The 20,274-nt window shown below is 36.2% G+C and overlaps 5 protein-coding genes across 6 annotated transcripts; 1 reads left to right on the top strand and 4 right to left on the bottom strand.

The window, feature by feature from the left end:
- Window positions 1–6,170: 6,170 nt before the first annotated feature.
- Window positions 6,171–10,814, top strand: bud13 (BUD13 homolog). Its single transcript, XM_052537308.1, has 11 exons — window positions 6,171–6,363; window positions 6,592–6,679; window positions 6,920–7,001; window positions 7,939–7,987; window positions 8,079–8,320; window positions 8,399–8,688; window positions 9,584–9,692; window positions 9,793–9,931; window positions 10,026–10,216; window positions 10,333–10,414; window positions 10,505–10,814. The coding sequence occupies exons 1-11, from the start codon at window positions 6,221–6,223 to the stop codon at window positions 10,596–10,598; spliced, it is 1,509 nt and encodes a 502-aa protein (XP_052393268.1). The 5' UTR covers window positions 6,171–6,220; the 3' UTR covers window positions 10,599–10,814.
- Window positions 10,815–10,878: 64 nt separating this feature from the next.
- On the bottom strand, window positions 10,879–13,454 carry si:dkeyp-69c1.9 (uncharacterized). Its single transcript, XM_052537313.1, has 5 exons — window positions 12,725–13,454; window positions 12,306–12,487; window positions 12,010–12,132; window positions 11,412–11,637; window positions 10,879–11,319 (listed from the first exon to the last, which is right to left on the bottom strand). Exons 1-5 carry the CDS (start codon window positions 12,736–12,738, stop codon window positions 11,214–11,216), a joined length of 651 nt encoding a protein of 216 aa, XP_052393273.1. The 5' UTR covers window positions 12,739–13,454; the 3' UTR covers window positions 10,879–11,213.
- A 143-nt stretch (window positions 13,455–13,597) lies between these two features.
- c1qb (complement component 1, q subcomponent, B chain) lies at window positions 13,598–15,877 on the bottom strand. Its single transcript, XM_052537309.1, has 3 exons — window positions 15,692–15,877; window positions 15,318–15,483; window positions 13,598–14,259 (listed from the first exon to the last, which is right to left on the bottom strand). Exons 1-3 carry the CDS (start codon window positions 15,863–15,865, stop codon window positions 13,709–13,711), a joined length of 891 nt encoding a protein of 296 aa, XP_052393269.1. The 5' UTR covers window positions 15,866–15,877; the 3' UTR covers window positions 13,598–13,708.
- A 494-nt stretch (window positions 15,878–16,371) lies between these two features.
- Window positions 16,372–18,028, bottom strand: c1qc (complement component 1, q subcomponent, C chain). The gene is made up of 2 exons (XM_052537312.1): window positions 17,779–18,028; window positions 16,372–17,056 (listed from the first exon to the last, which is right to left on the bottom strand). Exons 1-2 carry the CDS (start codon window positions 17,945–17,947, stop codon window positions 16,491–16,493), a joined length of 735 nt encoding a protein of 244 aa, XP_052393272.1. The 5' UTR covers window positions 17,948–18,028; the 3' UTR covers window positions 16,372–16,490.
- Window positions 18,029–18,672: 644 nt separating this feature from the next.
- c1qa (complement component 1, q subcomponent, A chain) lies at window positions 18,673–19,931 on the bottom strand. Of its 2 annotated transcripts, none has more exons than XM_052537310.1 (3): window positions 19,830–19,931; window positions 19,519–19,682; window positions 18,673–19,371 (listed from the first exon to the last, which is right to left on the bottom strand). In XM_052537310.1, exons 2-3 carry the CDS (start codon window positions 19,670–19,672, stop codon window positions 18,785–18,787), a joined length of 741 nt encoding a protein of 246 aa, XP_052393270.1. In that variant the 5' UTR covers window positions 19,673–19,682; window positions 19,830–19,931; the 3' UTR covers window positions 18,673–18,784. The 2 variants fall into 2 exon arrangements, with proteins under 2 accessions (XP_052393270.1, XP_052393271.1); XM_052537311.1 differs by lacking the exon at window positions 19,830–19,931 and adding an exon at window positions 19,787–19,817.
- Between the last annotated feature and the right edge of the window lie 343 nt (window positions 19,932–20,274).

Consider the following 20,274-nt stretch of genomic DNA (forward strand, 5'->3'; position numbering starts at 1 on the left):
TAGTAGCTTTACATTGTTATAGATTTGTAATGTTTATTTTTACAATCTAAAAATTGTAAGTGCCTAAAAGACAATTTAATTCAAATAAAAAATAAATCACTTTTCAACTTGTTTGTTTTTACCATTAATGAATAAAGAGTGGAAAAGTAAAAAAAAAAGTATGCAATAAAATATATTGAAATTTCTTCTTCTAGAGGAACAACTTAAAATAAGTTTCATTTCTCTGTCAGCCCACAGCATTCCTGTAAAGAGTGTGTCAGCTTTAACAGGTTCGTTATCTGGCTCGGCTCCATAGACAGTAAAAGAAATGGACACAGCGACCCCATTGGAACTCAACTGAGACAATTGAAGCCCATTTTTAGCGTTTTTTTAGCACTTCCGTTTCTGATGCGCAGACTCAAACGAAGCTTGACGATGTCAGCAACCTGTCTGACAGATGTAAATCTTCTAAGTGGCTGTGCGTGCAAGCTGCCATCGTTAATCTTGCAGAGACGGCGAGCTTGAGCGGGGAGTTCTTTGGCGTGAGTGAGCAGGAGTAAGTATTCTGATTAATTATTTTGTATAGTATTTTAAAATGTAACGCCAGTACGCCATATTAAGTTAATTGCCTGCGAGCTTCTCCTCCTGTCTGTACGGTAATGCGACAGAGAGTCGAGTGGTTATGACGCAATCGTTAGCCTATTTTTTACAAAAACTGTTTCTACGGGTCCATAATGTAACATAGAAGGTAATGGAGCCCTTTATACATTGTTGTGTATCTTTAGAAATAAATAATGGACAAACGGAGTCTTTAAACGCCTCAGATGTAAAGTTATTCACTGTCAAAGTGACCCCAAAATTAATGGGAGTCAATGGGAATGCTAACGCAAGTGAAGTTCTGCTACAAGATGGCAGCACGCAGCCGACTTCAACTTCCGGTCGACTTCCTTGCCGCCTGCTCGGCTCAGTGTTCATCTTCAGTTCTCTCTTCACAGCAGTTCAGTCAGTGTACTGTTTGAGTACATGAATTATTTCGGGATATTGGTTTGTTTTAACTCAGAGGGAGTGTCAGACGCATTAAAAAGTTAAAAGCTTAAGTTAATTGAGGATTAATGCGTATTGTAGATGCGAACCGTTTAAAATGATTCAATTCGATTTGGTGAACTGGTTCAAAAAGATCCGGTTACATCAAGTGATTCGTTCGCGAACCGGATATCACTACACTGCAGTGAACAGTACAGACTTCACAAGGGGCAAGGAAGTCGACCGAAAGTTGAAGTCGGGTGGGGGCTGCCATCTTTTAGCAGAACTTCACTTGCGTTAGCATTCCCATTGACTCCCATTCATTTTGGCGTCACTTTGACAGCGAATAACTTTACATCTGAGGCATTTAAAGACTCTGTTTGTCCATTATTTATTTCTAAAGATACACGAAAATGTATAAAGGGCTCCATTACCTTCTATGTTACATTATGGCCCTGTATAAACAGTTTTTGTAAAAAATAGGCTAACGATTGCGTCATAACCACTCGGCTCTCTGTCGCATTACCGTAATTAACGTAATATGGAGTACTGGCGTTACATTTTAAAATACTATACAAAATAATTAATCAGAATACTTACTCCTGCTCACTCACGCCAAAGAATTCCCCGCTCAAGCTCGCCGTCTCTGCAAGATTAACGATGGCAGTTTGCACGCACAGCCACTTAGAAGATTTACATCTGTCAGACAGGTTGCTGACGTCGTCAAGCTTCGTTTGAGTCTGCGCGTCAGAAACGGAAGTGCTTAAAAAACGCTAAAACAGGGCTGAGTTCCAATGGGGTCGCTGTGTCCATTTCTTTTACTGTCTATGAGACTTCACAACAGACCCGGAAGAGAAGACAATGCTGCATTAAGAGGTAGTTTTTGTTATTTTTGTACCAAAATGTATTTTCGATGCTTCAACAAATTCTAATGGACCCTGTGATGTCACATGGACTACAATAAACTGCAGCTTAGTGATATCCGGTTCGTGAACAAATCATTCGATGCAACCGGATCTTTTTGAACCAGTTCACCAAATCGAACTGAATTGTTTTAAACGGTTCGCTTCTTCATAAGCATTAATACACAAATGACTTAAAGGGTTAGTTCGCCCAATTTTCAAAATTATGTCATTAATAACTTACCCTCATGTTGTTCCAAACCCGTAAGACCTCCGTTTATCTTTGGAACACAGTTTAAGATATTTTAGATTTAGTCCGAGAGCTCTCAGTCCAAGGGTCAGTCAGAATTTTTTGAAGCATTGAAAATACATTTTGGTCCAAAAATAGCAAAAACTACGACTTTATTCAGCATTGTCTTCTCTTCCGTGTCTGTTGTGAGAGAGAGTTCAAAACAAAACAGTTTGTCACATCCGGTTCGTGAACGAATCACTCGATGTAACCGGATCTTTTTGAACCAGTTCACCAAATCGAACTGAATCGTTTTAAACGGTTCGCGTCTCCAATACGCATTAATCCACAAATGACTTAAGCTGTTAACTTTTTTAATATGGCTGACACTCCCTCTGAGTTAAAACAAACCAATATCCCGGAGTAATTCATGCACTCAAACAGTACACTGACTGAACTGATGTGAAGAGAGAACTGAAGATGAACACTGAGCCAGAGCCAGATAATTAACAAATAGGTTTTCTGCAGTGGATGGCTTTGACAGTCAATCTTCTTCACTCTCCTAACACCGAACTTCACTCTCTCGTTCTTTAATTCTTTTATCTATTTCCTTCAATTTCTTCAACTTCAATTTCTCTTATCTATTATTGATTGTATCAAACAATTTATGCATAGAATTAGCAAAGTTTTGCTGTAAAGTTGATCAATTATTTGATTTTAGTTTTATGAAATTAAAGGACTATACAATTATAAAACTGATTAAGGCTCTTTTGGTAAAACCATGTTGTCTTTTTGCTTATTCCAACATCGGATAGCAGAAAGACTCTAATATAAAATATTGATAAATATACAGTAAACAGGGTACGATAAAAACAGGAACTGCATTGATTTCAGTTTTGCACTAACTTTATAAAATATGTGAACTTCCAAAGTGATATGAAATGAATATTTCTAATTAATTCACAATGCAATAGTGCAATGAAAATAAGTAAAGTAAGAAGTACAGTATACACAATTTTCCTTTTAATCCCAGTTTCAGTGTCATTCGAGTTTGCCTGGAAATCCATAACTTAATCAGTAACTATTTACACAGCTGTGATATAACATTTTTGAACATGGCAGGTTAAAGAACAATTCACACAACTAACCTGATAAGATTTAATCAGATAAGACATTATTAATCAGACATTATTTATTTATTTTTATTTGCAGCAAAAGCATACAAGCATGCAAAAATAAATAAACAAACTGTGATCACTAGCAATAAAAACTTGCTCTAGACCAGCAAATACAAAAATTATTATTATTTTTTCAAATTCAAGCTATTCTATTTACTTTGCATTTTGTGCCCAATAAAAAGCCTATTTGCGTGTTGGAATCAGGGTTCATTTTGAAAATGTATTTAGTGCTTCACTACTACTAATACACACCTGTTGTCTCTTTAACCAGTTGCCCTAATATACCATGCCACCCAATGGACATATATGAAATTGCATTAAAATGCCTCATCCATAAAGAGGATATACAGAGGATATGCGATCATAAAAAGTTTAATACACGAAAACAGTGAATATTGACTGACTATTTTTCTTTGAAGAATGAAAAACATTTTGGCTACATAGTCCTGTAATTTCTTCTTGTAAGTTCTATGTCAGTATTTCAATTAGAATCAGCAACAAAAAGAACAGACAGGGTAAAACAATTTCTAAAAATGGGTAGATCATTTCAATGACCTGAATCCGTTGTGGATCCCAAACACAGTCTTCTTCAAGGCCATTTGGGACCATGCCACATTTGGGAGGGCGCCAGGCAGTGTCGAACCCGTGATCATGCCACGTTTTCTGCATTTGATGACCCTGCTTGTCAATCTTCTTCACTCTCCCAACATTGATTTTGACTTTCAGAACCACTCTCTGGTATTCTTGCATATTTAGAGGATACCTACGGGCCTTGTCTAGATCCCGGCTGAGGTAAACGCCACGTCCAAGCATACCATCAACAGACTGACGAAAACCCTCTTTTCTAATTTTCTTTGCTGCCTCTATGGATGTTCCTCTTTTACTTTCACTTTCTCAGATAATCGTCATTGGCCCTCCCCGCTGTCAATCATCATTATAAAGAGACGTCATGACATTGCCGCAGCCAATCAGTCAAAAACCAAGTTAAATTTAATAAAAATAAAAACTGGCTTGATTTGTTTGCTCTGATACTATTTGCAACACTGCGGTGTGCTTCTGATCTGGGATGGCAAACTGTTTTTCAGTCCAATATGAATTAATTGATTTTATAATTATTTATTTCCCCCACCACATTTTCCATGTAAAGACAAAGGGACAGAATTTACCTTTGACAAGACAACACTGGCTATCTATTTTCTTTATTTTCAGTTATATATTTACATACTTTTTTTTAACCAAAACAATTTTGCATTAATATTTATTCTTACATTGCTTCAAAACTGTTTGTCATTATTTTATTTCTCCAGTGTTGTAAGAAATAGTCAGTTAAATCCAACAGAATGCAAGCAGGTCTAACAAGACTAAGACTAAAAAAGACTGCAGAGACTGAAAAAAAATAAAAATACAAAAAAGCAGGCATCTTAATTTTAATCCAACAAGCCAAATATAAATTGGGATGTGGGAACTTGCAAATAAAACTCTGGAAGGAAATGGCCGAAGAACTTTGCAGAAATATCTGGTGCTGATAACTTATATAACTTAAATAGTCTTTACTTTCATAATGAGAAACACAAGAAGACGTTTTTAAGATTTAAGTTTAGTAACATTATTATTAAAATGTATTTTAACGTTATGTCAATTGTTCCAACATGAATATAAACCACTTTTTTTTTTGTACATAAAGAGAGCTAAAAAGGATTAAAGAGTGTTAAGATCTAAGTTAGCTGCCCTGAATGTGAAGATGTTTTATAATCTTGAGGAGAATCAAACACAGAGACATAAGTAGTAGACTCTTAGTTTAAATGTAAATATATCGGAGGTGAGACAGATCTGTGACACAAAAAGTAACAAATCAGAGAAGTTGGCAGATGTGTCGAAATATCTTGATTGAATGATACAAATATTTTAAGATGTTGTTTTGAGAGTTCTCCCCTGGCCAAACCGCTTTCTTCTGATGGTAAAACAAGTCGTGTTTTGCTGTCTTTATTAAGAGAATTCTTAGAATTACCCAAATATAGTTCCTGATTCATCAATAGGGTGGAATACATGATCATTAGCTGAACCTATTCAGAGATGAACATTCGGACGTTTGGAACTATTCAAAGTTCAAACATCTAATTGTAACAACAAATACTAATGTTACCTAATTCAAATCATGTTGATCTAAAAGGTATTCACTGATTAGATTTATTGGAAATGTTAGTTACCACGTGTGTGTGACATAAATGCTATAACAAGTTCTAAAGAGCTCCCTCTTTTACTATATTAAGGTTTTTAATATTTAGGCTCAATGTATTGTTAACTTAATTGGCTGCTGATTCGTAATGCAAAAAGTTGACACATTTAATGCAGAGCTGAGAATGTCACTTGGCAAACTACAAAACAAAACATATTTTTGCAATAGGGCAAAATGATACAACAATAAAAAGCAAAAAGACAACGAACTAAATATTGTAAGAGGGTTACGATAAATTGAATTCTGAAATGAACTTAATATATGTATTACACCAATGAATACTTTGTTGAAAAATCTTTGTTGAAAATAATCATAATTGCAAGTTAGTAGGCTAATAAAATCATTCTAGGCCTAGGGGTTGATTTTCAAAGAGTCGCGAAAAATGGCTTATAAAGAAGTTTGGGAATACTTTTTTTTTTTTTTTTGGTTTTGTTTATTAAATAATAATAATAATTAGAATTTTTTTTTTTTACATTTACAAATTTAAACAAAGCTCCGCTACAGTGTTTCGTCTTTTTGTCAGTGTCAGCGTCACGTCACTAGACCAGCCCTGGTTTACAGATTTCTTTTACTGTCTATGGTTTACAATAAGGTAAAGCATTTTGATTTCTAATTTGCGTCGCACTTTTTGTCCCTCAGCAGCGTCCGTTCAGAGACGTAACACAAAATCAAGATGGCTACTTCCACGGGCTTAAGCAAAAATGCTGCACTCTCTAAAGCAGATTACCTTAAACGGTATTTATCAAGTGAAGAAGCTGGCAAGAAGTCTAAAGAAAAGAAGCTTAAGAAGAAACGGCCGAAACCCACGGGAAGAGGGTAAATATAATCGGACACACGTAACAGAAATGCGCTGTATCTAACGTTAGAGCTAACGTTACCACAGAACAAATGACATTATTATGGCTGAGCCTCAACTAAGTTACTTACAGAGTTGCCTTCATGCACGGCATTTTAGAAAGTAGAAAATTGCAACAAGGTTGCTTAAGTGTTAGAAAAGTGTACAATGAGCTCAATTCCATCCATTTAATTTATTTTAAACTACAGGATGAAAATTGTGGATGACGACATTGATTGGAGGCAACTAGCAGCTCAGAATGAAGAAGAAAAAGACGACGAAGAAGAGGCGCCTGTGGTGTGTAAAAGCATGCTTTTAGCCTTAACCTACTACAAACAACAGTTTAATTGTGTAAATCCTAGTATCCTACTGAGTATGCATACCAGGTGTTTTTGTAATACTTCTAAATACCGAATTACAATCTGATCATTGGCGTTCATGAAAAAAAGAAAATAAATATTTTGGTACTACTTTTTGTTTCTGAAAATGGGTTTCATGCATGGTTATGCAGCAGTTTTGAATGTTTTCTTTTTTTAGATTGCAGAAGTGATAGATGAACGGCCAGAAGAGATCAAGCAGCTCGAGGCATTCGGAACCGGCAAGTGGAAAGTGATCGGAGGTAAGACCAAGACGTGAATACTTTCTGAGTTCTTTTACTTGCTTGTGCTTGTATGTCTGTGTTTGTGTACTTATGGTGTTTTTTATTTTTATATATAAATAAATCCTCTGGTTTTAATGGGAAAACATGTATTATGAATAGTAAAATAGTGTTTTTGACACACTACCATTAAATGGTTTGAGGTTGATAAGTTTTTATAATGTTTATTTCTTTACTGACGTAGTGTATTACATCAGTTCCATAATGAAACAATGTCTGATGAGAGAAAACAGAAACCAAAACAAATCCACAAATCCTGCTCCCAGGTTTAAGCGAGTCAACTCGAGTTGAAGTAAGGGAGAGTATTTTATCATAGATGGTGGATATCACTCGTCTTTCACCAGGGTCAGGGGTCAGAATTAAATCAAGTTTTAGTCAAGTCTTCAAATTTAATAACTACTGGATCTAAATTTTGTGTACCTAAAGAGGAAGCTGAGTACTTAATTTTTTAAAAGAAGTCTCCCCAAGGCTGCATTTTTCCCCCAGGAATAGGCCTACAGTAGAAAATGAATAGGGTGAAATATTATTAAAATTTAAAATAATTTTTCTATCTTTGTTTTAAAATGTGATTTATTCTTGTGATGTCAAAGCTGAAATTTCAGTGGTATTACTCCAGTCTTCAGCTTCACATAATCTTTCAGAAATCTATCTAATATGCCGATTTGGCACTCAAGAAATATTTCTTATTATTATAAATGTTAAAAAACTTGTACTGCTTAATATTTTTTTTTTTTTTTTTTTTTGTAGACGTCATGATGTTTTAATCAATATGCAGAACAGCAATTATTTGAAATGGAAATGTTTTGTGACAGTTATAACATTTTTAATGATTCATTTTGACAGTTGAACTTCTTGTTAAAAATAATGCATCTAATAAAATTTGTGTCTTATGTTGTAGCAACAGACAGCGACCCCCAGGAAACCCAGGACCCTGCATCAGATAAAATGTATAAAGAAACTGTCCTTCCTCTTTAGCTCTTTTTCTTTCTATTATCATTACTGCAACATAGAAAGTCTAATAAATGTTCCTTTGTTTAGCTTGGACCCTGACAGAGTTATTAGAGTTCGACATGACTCGCCGGAGACTTCTCCTGTACGGAGGGAGCGGCACGATTCCCCTGACCTCTCACCTAAGAGAGCTCGACACGACTCACCAGATCTTTCACCTCAGAGACACAGAGCCGAGAACAAAACCAGACGGCATGATTCCTCATCACCTTCCTCTCCAAGATCGAGCCACAAGAGAACACCCCCCAGACCTCAAAGGCTGCATGATAAAGGTACAAAAATATATCCACAAATCAGAAAACATATTTATACGGAAAGTTATGTAGCTCAAAAGTGATTTGTTCTTTCAGAGTCTCCGAACAGAAAAAAGACAAAAGCTGCCGCCTCGGATGACCTTTCGCCTCCGAGGAGACGAGTACGAACAGGCAAAGGCTCAGACTCCGATCAATCCCCTCCACGCAGACGTCCTCGTGGACGAGGGAGCTCAGACTTGGACCTGTCTCCACCCAGAAAGAGAGGCCAGGGTGGAAGAGGATCAGATTCTGATCTCTCTCCTCCCAGGAAGAGGCCACAGGGGGGACGTGGGTCGGATTCGGACCTGTCTCCACCACGGATGACACGCTCTCCTGATGGACAGACAGTGAGTTCAGGGTTCATGTTCGAGGGCCCTTTATGTCAGTTGTTTCAACCAGGGCCTTTGGCCTTCTGGGGACCCTAGCAAACTTTAAAGGAGGTGCAGGGTGATTTAAATTCAATACAGTGTTTCCCATACATTGATTTATGTGTGACGTCTGCCACAATATTAAATCTTACCACCACAAATAGATTTTCTGAAAAGGCTTTGACTACATCGACAAGCACTGCACATTTCAAAATCGAAATCTGGCGATGGTGTTTTTATATCACTGTATTTCTGACGGAAACTGACTTTCTCCAAAAAATGTTGGATGTCATTTTCATTTAATTTTGCCTGTGATGTCTGATAAAGCAGCGTTTGTGAGCGGGAGCCCTCCTGCTAATGAATTTGCATATGCTGCCTCAAATAGAATGCAAGTCTGTGGGAAACACTGGAAAAAAAAATAGTTTTGCATGAAATAAATAATTTTTTGTAACTTTTCATTTTTATCCTTCAAAATTTTTTACTTAAGAATATACATATTTTAAATCTTCTGGAATAGCTGAATTAATTGTGGTTGATTTAATATTATTTATTTATCCAGTTTTTGTTACTAAAATAGTTTGAAAACAAGCAGTTTTATCCGGAAAAAGCTTTAGCCTTCAATTATTGTTTTGGGCAGTGAGTTAAACAGGTTATACTGAGTGCACGGCAAGTAATGTATAATATTACTCATCTCAAAATAAAACATTGAATTATTTAACTGCCATTCACTATTAATGTTAGTCTTATTCTGACCATTTATAAGGGTCTCTGACACTTTGAAATAAATGTCTTTTTTTTGTTGTTGTGTTGGCTTTAAGAAATGCCCCTTTTGTGTATAAAATTGAAATTGAAGCATAGATAATATCATTTTCAGGCGCCTCGGATGCTGTCTGGTGGAGCTGCAGGGCTTGTCTCTGTTGACATTTTGAGGAAAGAACAGGAAGAAATTCGCAAAAAGGAAAAGCGCAACCAGCCTCTTGAAGGTCTCTTGAAAAGCAATTGATAATGTTGTGCGTTCGAAAGTGTTGTTTTATTTCCTAACATTAATTGCAAGAGCATTATTAATGTTTTTACTTTTTTCAGCGGCGTCAAGAAACGCAGAGACAACCTTTCGAGACAAGTCGGGTAGGATACGCGACCTGAAGTCAGAGAGAGTTGAGCTTAGCAAGAAAGCAGGAGAAAAAGCAGAGAAGGATGAAAAATATGCACAATGGGGAAAAGGGTGAGCTCCATTTAATGGTGTTCAAATGCAGCTATTATATTTGTTATTTTATTTACTTGTCACTAGCTTTGACAACTGCACTGTCCTCATTCAGGCTTGTTCAGGGTGAAATGCAGCAGCAGAACGTGACAGATGCCATGCGGGAGGCTCAGAAGCCGCTAGCGAGACACATTGACGATGAAGACCTCGATCGGATGCTGAGGGAGCAAGAGAGGGACGGAGACCCGATGGCTGCCATGCTTCGCAAGAAGAAAGAGAAAAATAATCAATTAAAGGGAATCAAAGGTAAATATGAGGAATAATGCCCAAGCTTCCACATTCGATCCCTGGTGTTTGACTCTTACTTTTAATAATAATACGATAATTATACCACAGTACTAATTTTTACAATCTTTCACCAGAAAAACCTCGTTATAAAGGTCCACCTCCACCTCCGAATCGTTTTAACCTTATGCCAGGCTATCGCTGGGATGGAGTTGACAGGTAAGAGGTTTCGATGAATGATATCTGGTTTGAAATATCATAAACACAACCCAGAAATTGGTTTAAATGACTTTTCTTATGATCTTTTAGGTCCAATGGTTTTGAGCAGAAGCGGTACAGCAGGATTGCCGATAAGAAGGCTGTCCAAGAAATAGCGTACAAGTGGAGTGTAGAAGACATGTAAATCCAGAGGAGTGTGTAGACATTCGTGATTTAAAAACTGAAATGACTTGAGTTAATACAGTTCCCACTGCACCTGCACACACTGCAAAGTGGAAATACTTTGTGTGCCAACAAGAATCGGGATGTTTCATCAAAAGCAAGATGTTTGTGTGCAGTTATCAGTCCTACTGTTTAAAAGAAACCTACTTTCCTTATTAAATGCTACTTTTTTATCAAATCTGTTTTGTGCTGATTTCAAAACCAATAATTTTATTTAACAGAAATTGAGACAGACTTGGTGATGCACCACACAATATTGTTTTATTGTGAAGAAAACATGTATTTCGGTATGTGATATTTAATTTGATTTGTTTTGCCCCACTTTCAATTGTTTTACTTATACGTTTATATAACTGACATCAAACTTTTAAACTGCACTGTATAATAAGACATTTTCATATGTAAAAGTTTTAAACAAATTCAGTTTTCTTAGAATTTCTAAAGATATTAAATGTCATGTAGTACAGTTGAAAGACATAGAAGTTAACATAACATAAATGTGTGGTTTAAAGAAGCTGTTTGTGTCATTTCTGCATCCAGTGTATAAATGCACCTTGATGGTTTTCTCTGGTCTTCATCAGTCATCTACAGCTGTTCTTTTGAGCCGGGCAGGCACTGTACGCGTGTGCACAGAGACATCCCAGCCTGGGAAAGCCTCTTGCTGCACGGTTTTGTATTCAGCTCTGTAAAACAAAGATTTCAATTCATTACTTTTGATATATGTTCTTTTAAGATTTTAAGTAAAACTGAATGGAAGTGAGTTCAGTGGTCTTGCCTCATTGAAGTGTTGATCCCCAGGTTGTCAGGATGAGGTACAACCTGATTTCTCCTGACATAGATTTTCTTTGGAGCAGGGAAGTCCTGCTGGTAAAGAGAACCTCTCTGTGCCTGGCCAGTCCAGTTTTCTCTTGCGGGGACTTTTCCATGCCACACGATTGGAGTGCCATCTGGTTTGTAATAAGGGTAGTCCTCTCTATTTGTTGTGCTGAAACTCCGGTCACCTGCAATTACACAGAGACATTTGGCTCAGAGATCTTCAAAATAGGTAAGGTGCGTATAGCCTTCCAAATCAATGCTAATTCATTGTTTTCCAGAATTTCAATTAGTTCTGTTTTGTCTAGAGTAATTGGCTGCACTATGTGTGTGTGTGTATATATATATATATATATATCTCTATCAAGCCCTCTAATCTTGTCTGCCAAGGAAATCAGTTATTAAATAATGAAATGAATAAAACAGCAGTTATGTAGCGATAGCTAATATTTCACTCGTAGATCTGCAATATAGGTACAGTACGTTTACAACAGCTGGTTTGTAACATTTCTAATAGATACTAGTTGGTTATTTTTCCCAAATTCCAATGAGATCCATACCATCTAGAGTAAGGCTGCACCGTAGGACCTTCTTTGGCTCTATCTTTGGGCAGGTTTTGGGTCCAAATTCAGTTTCTGTTGTGGTTACCATCTTCTCCCGCTTACCAGGATACAGCAGTAAGCCTGAGGAGAATATTTGTCAGCATTTGTCTTCTTGTAAGTGACACTGATTCAAGTATGCTTTAGTTTATCTTGCCATGTGCCACTTGCTTACTGTTATAGACCTAACTATGGTCATATTTCTTTGGGAATTCTAAATGAAAGCTAAACAAATCTCAAAAAGTTTCACTGCTTACCTGCCAAAGAAGGAAGTTCTCCCAGCATTGGAAAGGCTTGTGGGTGTTTCAACGTCATTTGACTGTTTTTGAGGAGCAATATATCTGTTCTACGTTGGTGACCCAGTGGGATTCTTAGAGCTGGTCTCTGTTGCTTGCTGATCATCTTCTCATGAGTAGTCATCTTCGAGTTACTGGTGAGACTGAATATATTTGAACTTGTAAAAAGGATTCTACACTGTTGTTGTTGTAGAAGTTGTTGTTTTGTTTTGTTTTAATTTTTTTAATCAGTAATTTTAATCGCACTTAAATCTTTTCTATAATGAGATATTGTGCACTATATACTCACAGTAATTATTGGCTGATTTCAAAACCTTTATAGAATTTAAAATGATTTTACCTTGTCCTCTTTGTCCTCCAATTAAACGAAGTCAACTCACCTTATGCATGGCATGTTTTCTTCCCGTGAATTAGATTTCTGAGCATATTAGTACCTGCTGATTTTTGACATTCTTGCAGCACAGTGGCATGTTTGGGAATGGCTGTTGCACTCAGTTAGTGGCTGTTGCCATAGCTGCTCCATTCTCTATAGAAAGCCTGAAGTGTGATGGACTCAGCTCAAGAACAATGAGTGCTCTGTAATAAATAGCACAGACTGACGACTGACGAGACATTGCACTTGTGCTCAGCATGAGACTCTTAGTTTAATCAAACCTGAATAAAAATGTATGCTTAAAAAAAGGCTCAATTTATCAATGGATGATAACCAAGAAAACATATTTTTATTATTCCTCTGATGTTATTGTAAGGTTTAGTCATGACAATCCACTAGTGAGGACATTTTACTGGTCCTCAGTTAAAAAGGCTCATAAATCAGCCAAGATATGTTTTTATTCTTATTTTCTTAGTTTTTATTTTTATTTATATCTAGTGTTTTGCACATGATCCTGTGAGGGGTGGGTTTAGGGAAAAGGGTTGGGTAAGCTTGACAGAAAATCAACAGAAGTCTATGAAATGTCCTCAATAAGATGTAAACCCTTTTGTAATTGTTAACATTTTCACAAGTACAGATTACAGTTACATTTATTTTGTAATTAAATTGCACAACTCTGTATGTACCTACTCCCCAACACTGTCTGTCTGTCTGTATATATACTGAATATACACATATCATTTGTATGTTATTTTCTTTCCCTTTTTTTTTCTTTTTATTGTTTTGAAAGAAGTTATTATCAAATGCTTACCAAGGCTGCATTTATTTCATCAAAATAGTAATAATGTAAAAGTATAGTGAAAGAAGTCAAGAAACAATATAAGATGGCATCAACAATTTTAATCAACAATAACAGTAGATATTCCCAAGCGATGGCTGCCAACTGTAATAAGGAAGCGTAAAAACAAGGCTGCGGCTATATAAAATCATCTTATCCGATCATTGGGAAGAGCAAGAAGCCTGTAAAGGTGCAGTCAGTGTCTCTGCTGAAGATAGAGCTCACCGCAGTTGTCTGTACAGACACTGTATCACCTGTTTTCAGTGGCAGTACCACAGATCCTGCAGTTACCATAATCATTCCAGGAGCATCGCAGAACCTGACCTTCTCCTCCTCCCCTACCTGAATCTTTAGGCAGGCAGATTGACTGGATGAAATGTGGTAACTGATGTAATACATGCCAGCTTTTTCCACCTCAAAGAAACCCTCATTATTCAAGACATCACCTGTCCCAGAGATCAGTGGGATGTCAAAGACGATTACTTTGTCTTGAAGAACTCTCTGTGACCGAGGACTTTTTTTGTAAGAGAAAACAGAATACTGGTTTGGAGTATCTACCCCTGTAAAATCTCCCCTGTCTCCCTTCGGTCCCACTGGGCCTGGTGGGCCTTGTAGTCCCTTCTCCCCCTTCTCACCAGGCCTGCCTGGGAGTCCAGGAATTCCAGGATCTCCTTTTGGTCCAATTATCGGCACTGCATCCTCACCTGCAATCATGCAGACCTTTCATGTTGTCATCTTGACTCAGGCAGGATTTTCTTTTTCTACAAAAAGCTAGTTCATATTTTTACATTAGACTAAAACTTAAGGGATAATCCACAAAAACTGTTATCATTTACTTACCGTCAAGTTGTTCCAAGCCCATATGAGTATCTTTCTACTTCCCAAATAGACATACAATCAGTTGAAACCGATGGGTCCCAGAAACTGTCTGAAACCAACATTCGTCATAATCTGAGAGGAGAGATACTCACACAGGTTTGGGATAACTTGAGGGTGAGTAAATTATTATTATTATTATTTATTTTTTTCATTTATGTTAAATAATTTTCATTTTTAGGTCAACTATTCCTTTACCAATTTTGCTTACACAGTGTATGACAAACAAACAAACAAAAGCAATAAATAAATACATTTTATTTTATTTATTAATATGCTTTTCTTCTCCTTCTTCTTAAATCTTGTAAAAAGCGTCTGGTGTTTCTGGTCAAAATGACTGGCCTACAAGAGATATGGCATATGAATTTCTTCTTATGACATATTATTTTATCCACTTTTAGTTTAGTTTTCTTTTCTTTTTTTTCTTTTTTTTTCTTTTTTTTTTTTTTTAACTAATAGGTCATAAGGGCCTCATTGATTTGAGCTTACCTACCTTCGTTTTTGAGTGTATATTCAACAAATTAAGCATTTTTTTCACTCCGTAGGTTCATAAGCTCAGATAAGTGCAGGACTATGAATAATAATCCCTTACAAAAATGAACATAAAAAAAAAATCAAGTTGACAAAAAAAGTGAATCCAGGATTTTATAATAATAATATAGCATCATGGGCAATTTACAAGCCATTTGTAAAAGGCTGGTCATTTTTTACCAAAGAACACCAGTGCAAGGGTTAAGCATTAGATTTTCTGCACAAGGGTCAAAAGACTTTTTATTTTATTTATTAGATTCTTTGCCTTTATTAAGGACAGTCGAGGGAAACAGAAGACACATTTTTTACTTTAATTAAAATTTTTGGATGTAGAAAATAAATGCTATTAGTATACCTCGATCTCCTTTTTCTCCCTTTGAACCATCCTTCCCATCGGTACCAGGAATTCCTGGAATACCTGGTCTTCCAGATCTTCCACATGTCTGTGACTCAGAGGAAGCCACCAGCAACAACATAATAGAAAGCTGCAGCACCGTATGTGCAGACATGAAGATAAATGCCTGTTTAAAAAAAAAAAAAAAAAAAAAAGACGTTTAAAACAGGTGCCATTTCAAGGAAAAGTTATTGGACAATTCAGTTCTGCTCCAGTGACTGATATAAGCAAGCATTTAAATATTCCTTTAATTCAAAGGATGTACTTCAATAAGAACTTTTGAAAATAGAAGCCAAATACAGATTTATTACAATAAGATTCATAATTTATCTTACCATCTTATCTTCCAAGAAAGTTGTTGGTAATACAGATGGATGGCTTTGAAGATGAGAGTCACATTGAATGTTTTTCTCCCGATTGCATGAAGAGCTCAGATTTGATTTCCTGGTTTCAGAGGAGAAGTGCAGCGTTGCACAATAAAGGAAAGTAAAAAAACACATATTCATCATAATTTTGATTTAGATTAACCTTTTTCATTTGTGCTATTGACGTTTTATTTTGCTAATGTTTGCAAGTTCCATATCCCTTTTCTGAGAAACTGAAAAAGGAAGCAAATTTCTGCACACCGGATGGTGTTTTGAAATAAATTTTTCCCTTCTTTGCAAGGATGCATTATTTTGATCAAAGGTGACACTGCACATTTATAACGTTACAAAAGATTTCAGAGAATCCTGAGAAAAATCTATCATGGGTTCCACAAAATATGCAGCACAACTGTTATCAACACTGATAATAATGGAATGATTAAACGGTAGTGTTTGTATCACAAAACCTTTTTCGATGATATATGACGTAGCTTACTTACATAGACACTGAATTGCTATCATCAGATAATGTTTATTTGCTAAACCTGTTCTTATTACTAATTGTTAACAGGTTGACAGGTTCTGAAAAAAGATTATGTGTCAGATCTTTTGAAAAGAATGATAGGGTGTATTCATAAAACTTGAGACGATTTACTGAAGCATTATTTTATTTGATCAGTAGCTTTTCAGAATGTTTTCCATGAGTAAGACATACAGCATGTTTGACAAGCATCAACATCGCTCAACTTAAAAACAGTGCAACAATAAATCAGTGTGCATGAATCAGGAAACCTGAGAAAACACTGTCTGCTTTTTCACCTTCTGCAAACAGGCCGTTATAGCCACCTGTCGTCAGCCAGACTTTCTCATTCTCTTTCAGATAAACTGCTAGCCCACCAGAGCTCACCTGCTGGTTGCCCTTTTGTATGTGATCACAGAAAACAGCCAGCTTCTTATCATCGTGAATTAGGTTTACACACAGATGTTTGTCATAGGACGATGTATGAAACACAAAATAATAAGTGCCAGGAATTTGACATACAAATTTGCTCTCTCCAGTATTAAAATTTTCATTGATGTTGGTGATAATAGTACCGAAGCGTATCAGAGAGTTCGGATCAGGATGGGATCTTGTGGCACGGGCAACACTGAAAGCAGACTGCAGACGAGATCTAGGAGAGTCAAAGTTGCCTCTGTCCCCTGGCTCTCCTGTGGGGCCGGGTGGTCCCATTACACCGTTATCCCCCTGGAGACCTCTCTTTCCAGGAATTCCTTGGAATCCAGGTACCCCTGTCGCCCCCTTTTTCATGGTTTCATCAGGTTTAAGAGGCTTTCCTGTTTAGATACATGTCATGTTAGAAGTACAGCACTACTACAACCTAACACTGTCTCAACATCGGTTGGCATTTTTAACTATTAATTAGTAGGTTATTTAATTTACTCCTTTTGTTTTCATTATTGGGCTCACCCAAATATTCCCACAATGTTGGTCATTGCTGGTTTTACTGGTAATATGGGAATTGTTGCTTTTTACTCTACACATACGTCTACAAAACTTACACACAATCACACACAACACACTTCTCTTAAACTGAATTTGTTGTTTTACTACTTATTTGATCTGAGTTTTGGTAAAAAGCTATAGTTCACACATTTTTTTTTTGTTGTTTTTGTTTTTTTTGCTGCAGGTGTCTAAAATCCAATTCAGTTCTTAATTATAGCCTTAATTATTGGCTATAGCAGACAATATTAAATATAGAAAATATAAACATATATAATATACAATGCATGTATCTTTGTGACGATTGATTAATTCGTATGATTCATTAAAAGAACCAGCTGCTCAATAGAGTCATTTGGGAATTGCATAACACTGGTTGCACTGTACCATTTTGATTCACTAAAAGGAACCGACTCATCAGAGTCATTTGTTCGGGAATCGAATTTGTGAGAGAATCGAAAACGTTTTTGCATGTTTAAAATATAGAACAAGTTCAGGTTCCTACAAACTAAAACACTCTGAATTATTTATTTCAAATCAAAAAAGGAAAACTTACCAGGTTCTCCTTTCTCTCCCTTTATCCCTTCCCTTCCATCACGTCCAGGAAATCCAGGGATACCTGGAAAACCAGGCATCCCTTCAGAAGGACAAGTGTCCGTAGAGACCAGAGAGAGGCAAAGGATACCCACTAAATAGGTTCTAAAAATGAGGTGACCACCAAACATTTTTGCTGTGGAGCGAGCAGATAACCGGACTCACACGACTTGAAACAAGGAGCTCTATAATCGTACACATACAAGCAAACGTAATGACAATCACAGTTCCTCTTTTGTGCTGCACGTGTTGCTCTTATCCATGGATCTTTCATAAAACAGCATTCAAACTAATCTGTATTCATAGTTTACCATTTGAATTGTTCTTACAGTGTAAGTTTATATGCTCTACTGACAACACTGCAAAAATTAATTTTCCAAGTTGTAAATAAAACAAAGATTATTGTAGAAGCCTACATTTCACAAGTTCCAGTTCAGATGTCTTACTTGTACTGGATCGTTTATTTATAAAAAATTTTTTAGTGGATTCGGGTTTCTCTGTAATTGTTTGTGAAATTTACTAGTGATTTCTGAGAAAAAAAAATGGTTTCATATTTTTTTCCAGTGTAAAAATTGTAATATACAGTAAATATATATTATATAAAATAATAAACATTGTAAATAAGAAATTAATTATTTCTAACGTTAATTTTTGTAATCAGATAACTTTTATTTTCAGTATATTTCATTGTTAGTTGTAGAACATAGAATTAAAATAAAGTGAAAGCTAATCATTTTGTATAATCATGTTCTTATGCTTTTATTTAGTTTATTGGAAACATTTATCAAATACAACAATGCAGTTTTAATACAAGACAAGATAAAAGAATACAAGATTGAATACAGCATGCAAGAGATCAGATTAGATATTTTTTAATTCATGTTTTTGAAATGTTTACATCACTGCTATACATCACTCTCACAGTCAATAATCATTTGCAGTGTGTTTAATATGTAGACTATTAAGTCCTATGTGTTGTGAAAGATTAAAAATCCATTGAATACAGCAGTCATGCTTTTAGGCATTTTGCTGCCAGCAAGACTTTTTGCGAAAGGCTCGATCCATACTTTGTCATTTGTAAATAGCTGAAGTACTGCTCCACCTGACACAACAGCAGATAGTGATCGTGGGTTTAAGTCACAGAAATTCAGGCTAACTGATTTCCTGTCACTCTTAAATCTGAGACATAACTGTCCTTCAGACGATGCGTGAAACACAAAGTAATACACCCCAGGAACCTTGCAAGTGAAATAGCCAGTTTTAAGGTTGAAATCATTATCGACATTGCTAAGCTGACTATCAAAGATCACAGGTTTGTCATATGAAGCATAATCTGCTCGGTTTCGCAGCACAGAGAAAGCTGGCTTCTGACCGGCAGGACCTCCACTGCCATCAATGCCACCACTTGATCCTCTAGGACCCTTAGGACCAGGAAAACCCTTTGGACCCTGTGCACCCATAAAACCCTTTGGACCATATGCTCCTGGAAGGCCTCTGAAACCCATCTGTCCTTTGAGTTCCTGCATGGTGATACTGTTCAGCTCATCCTGCAATGCTGAGAGAGTATACTATTATTCAAAACTATCAGTTCAGTTCCTTCATTCTAACAATTGCAAGCTCAAAATAGAAAAGGAGACATTTTTAACTGATTGTTTTCAACTACCCATGGATATGGGATTCATATCACGCATTACTTTCTCACCTGGTGCTCCTTTCTCTCCCTTTGCTCCTGTTAAGCCGTCCCTGCCAGGGATTCCACTCACACCATCTCTCCCATCTATCGCACATGAATCATCCTTACAGAGAGCAAAGGGAAGCAGCACCCAAAGAAAAGCAAATAAAGCCAGCGGCTGCATCCTAAAACATCTAAAATAAATAACGAAGAACAAATTAGGTTCACAACTGCACAGGCATTTTTAATTAATGTACTGTAATAGAATCAACTACAAGACAATATAATATCGTATTACTATGATTCTGAAATCCTTAGCAGTTAAAAAATGTCTGTCTTACCAGTGTCCCGCTGTAAATTTTACACTTCTGTTCCTGATTGTGGGTGGTAAAATGCGGTAAAAAAAAAAGAAAAGAAAAAGCCGAGAAAAAAAAAGTAATTGTTTCATTTCTCTAAAATGTGAACTATTTCACATCTTTTGAAATTTCCAACACGTGTTTTATTTTTCCTTCCCCATTCCCATGAACATTCTGTTTTTTATTCTCATAAAACATTTACTGACATAATAAAAGGTCAAAAATCTGTTTTACTTCTTAAACGGTCACAACTTAACCCAACTTAACCCTTTTAACTGCACAGGTCAACAGTTATAAGATTACCAAATAAAAATTAATTTGCTGTCGATAATAATCAAGTCGATGGTATTTAAAGCGGTTTAGTTACCAACATTCTTTAAAATGTCTTCTTTTGTGATCTGCAGAAGAAAGTAAGGTATACAGGTCTGGA

Source organism: Carassius gibelio, chromosome A21 (genome assembly GCF_023724105.1).
Source record: "Carassius gibelio isolate Cgi1373 ecotype wild population from Czech Republic chromosome A21, carGib1.2-hapl.c, whole genome shotgun sequence".
NCBI classification, from domain to species: domain Eukaryota; kingdom Metazoa; phylum Chordata; class Actinopteri; order Cypriniformes; family Cyprinidae; genus Carassius; species Carassius gibelio.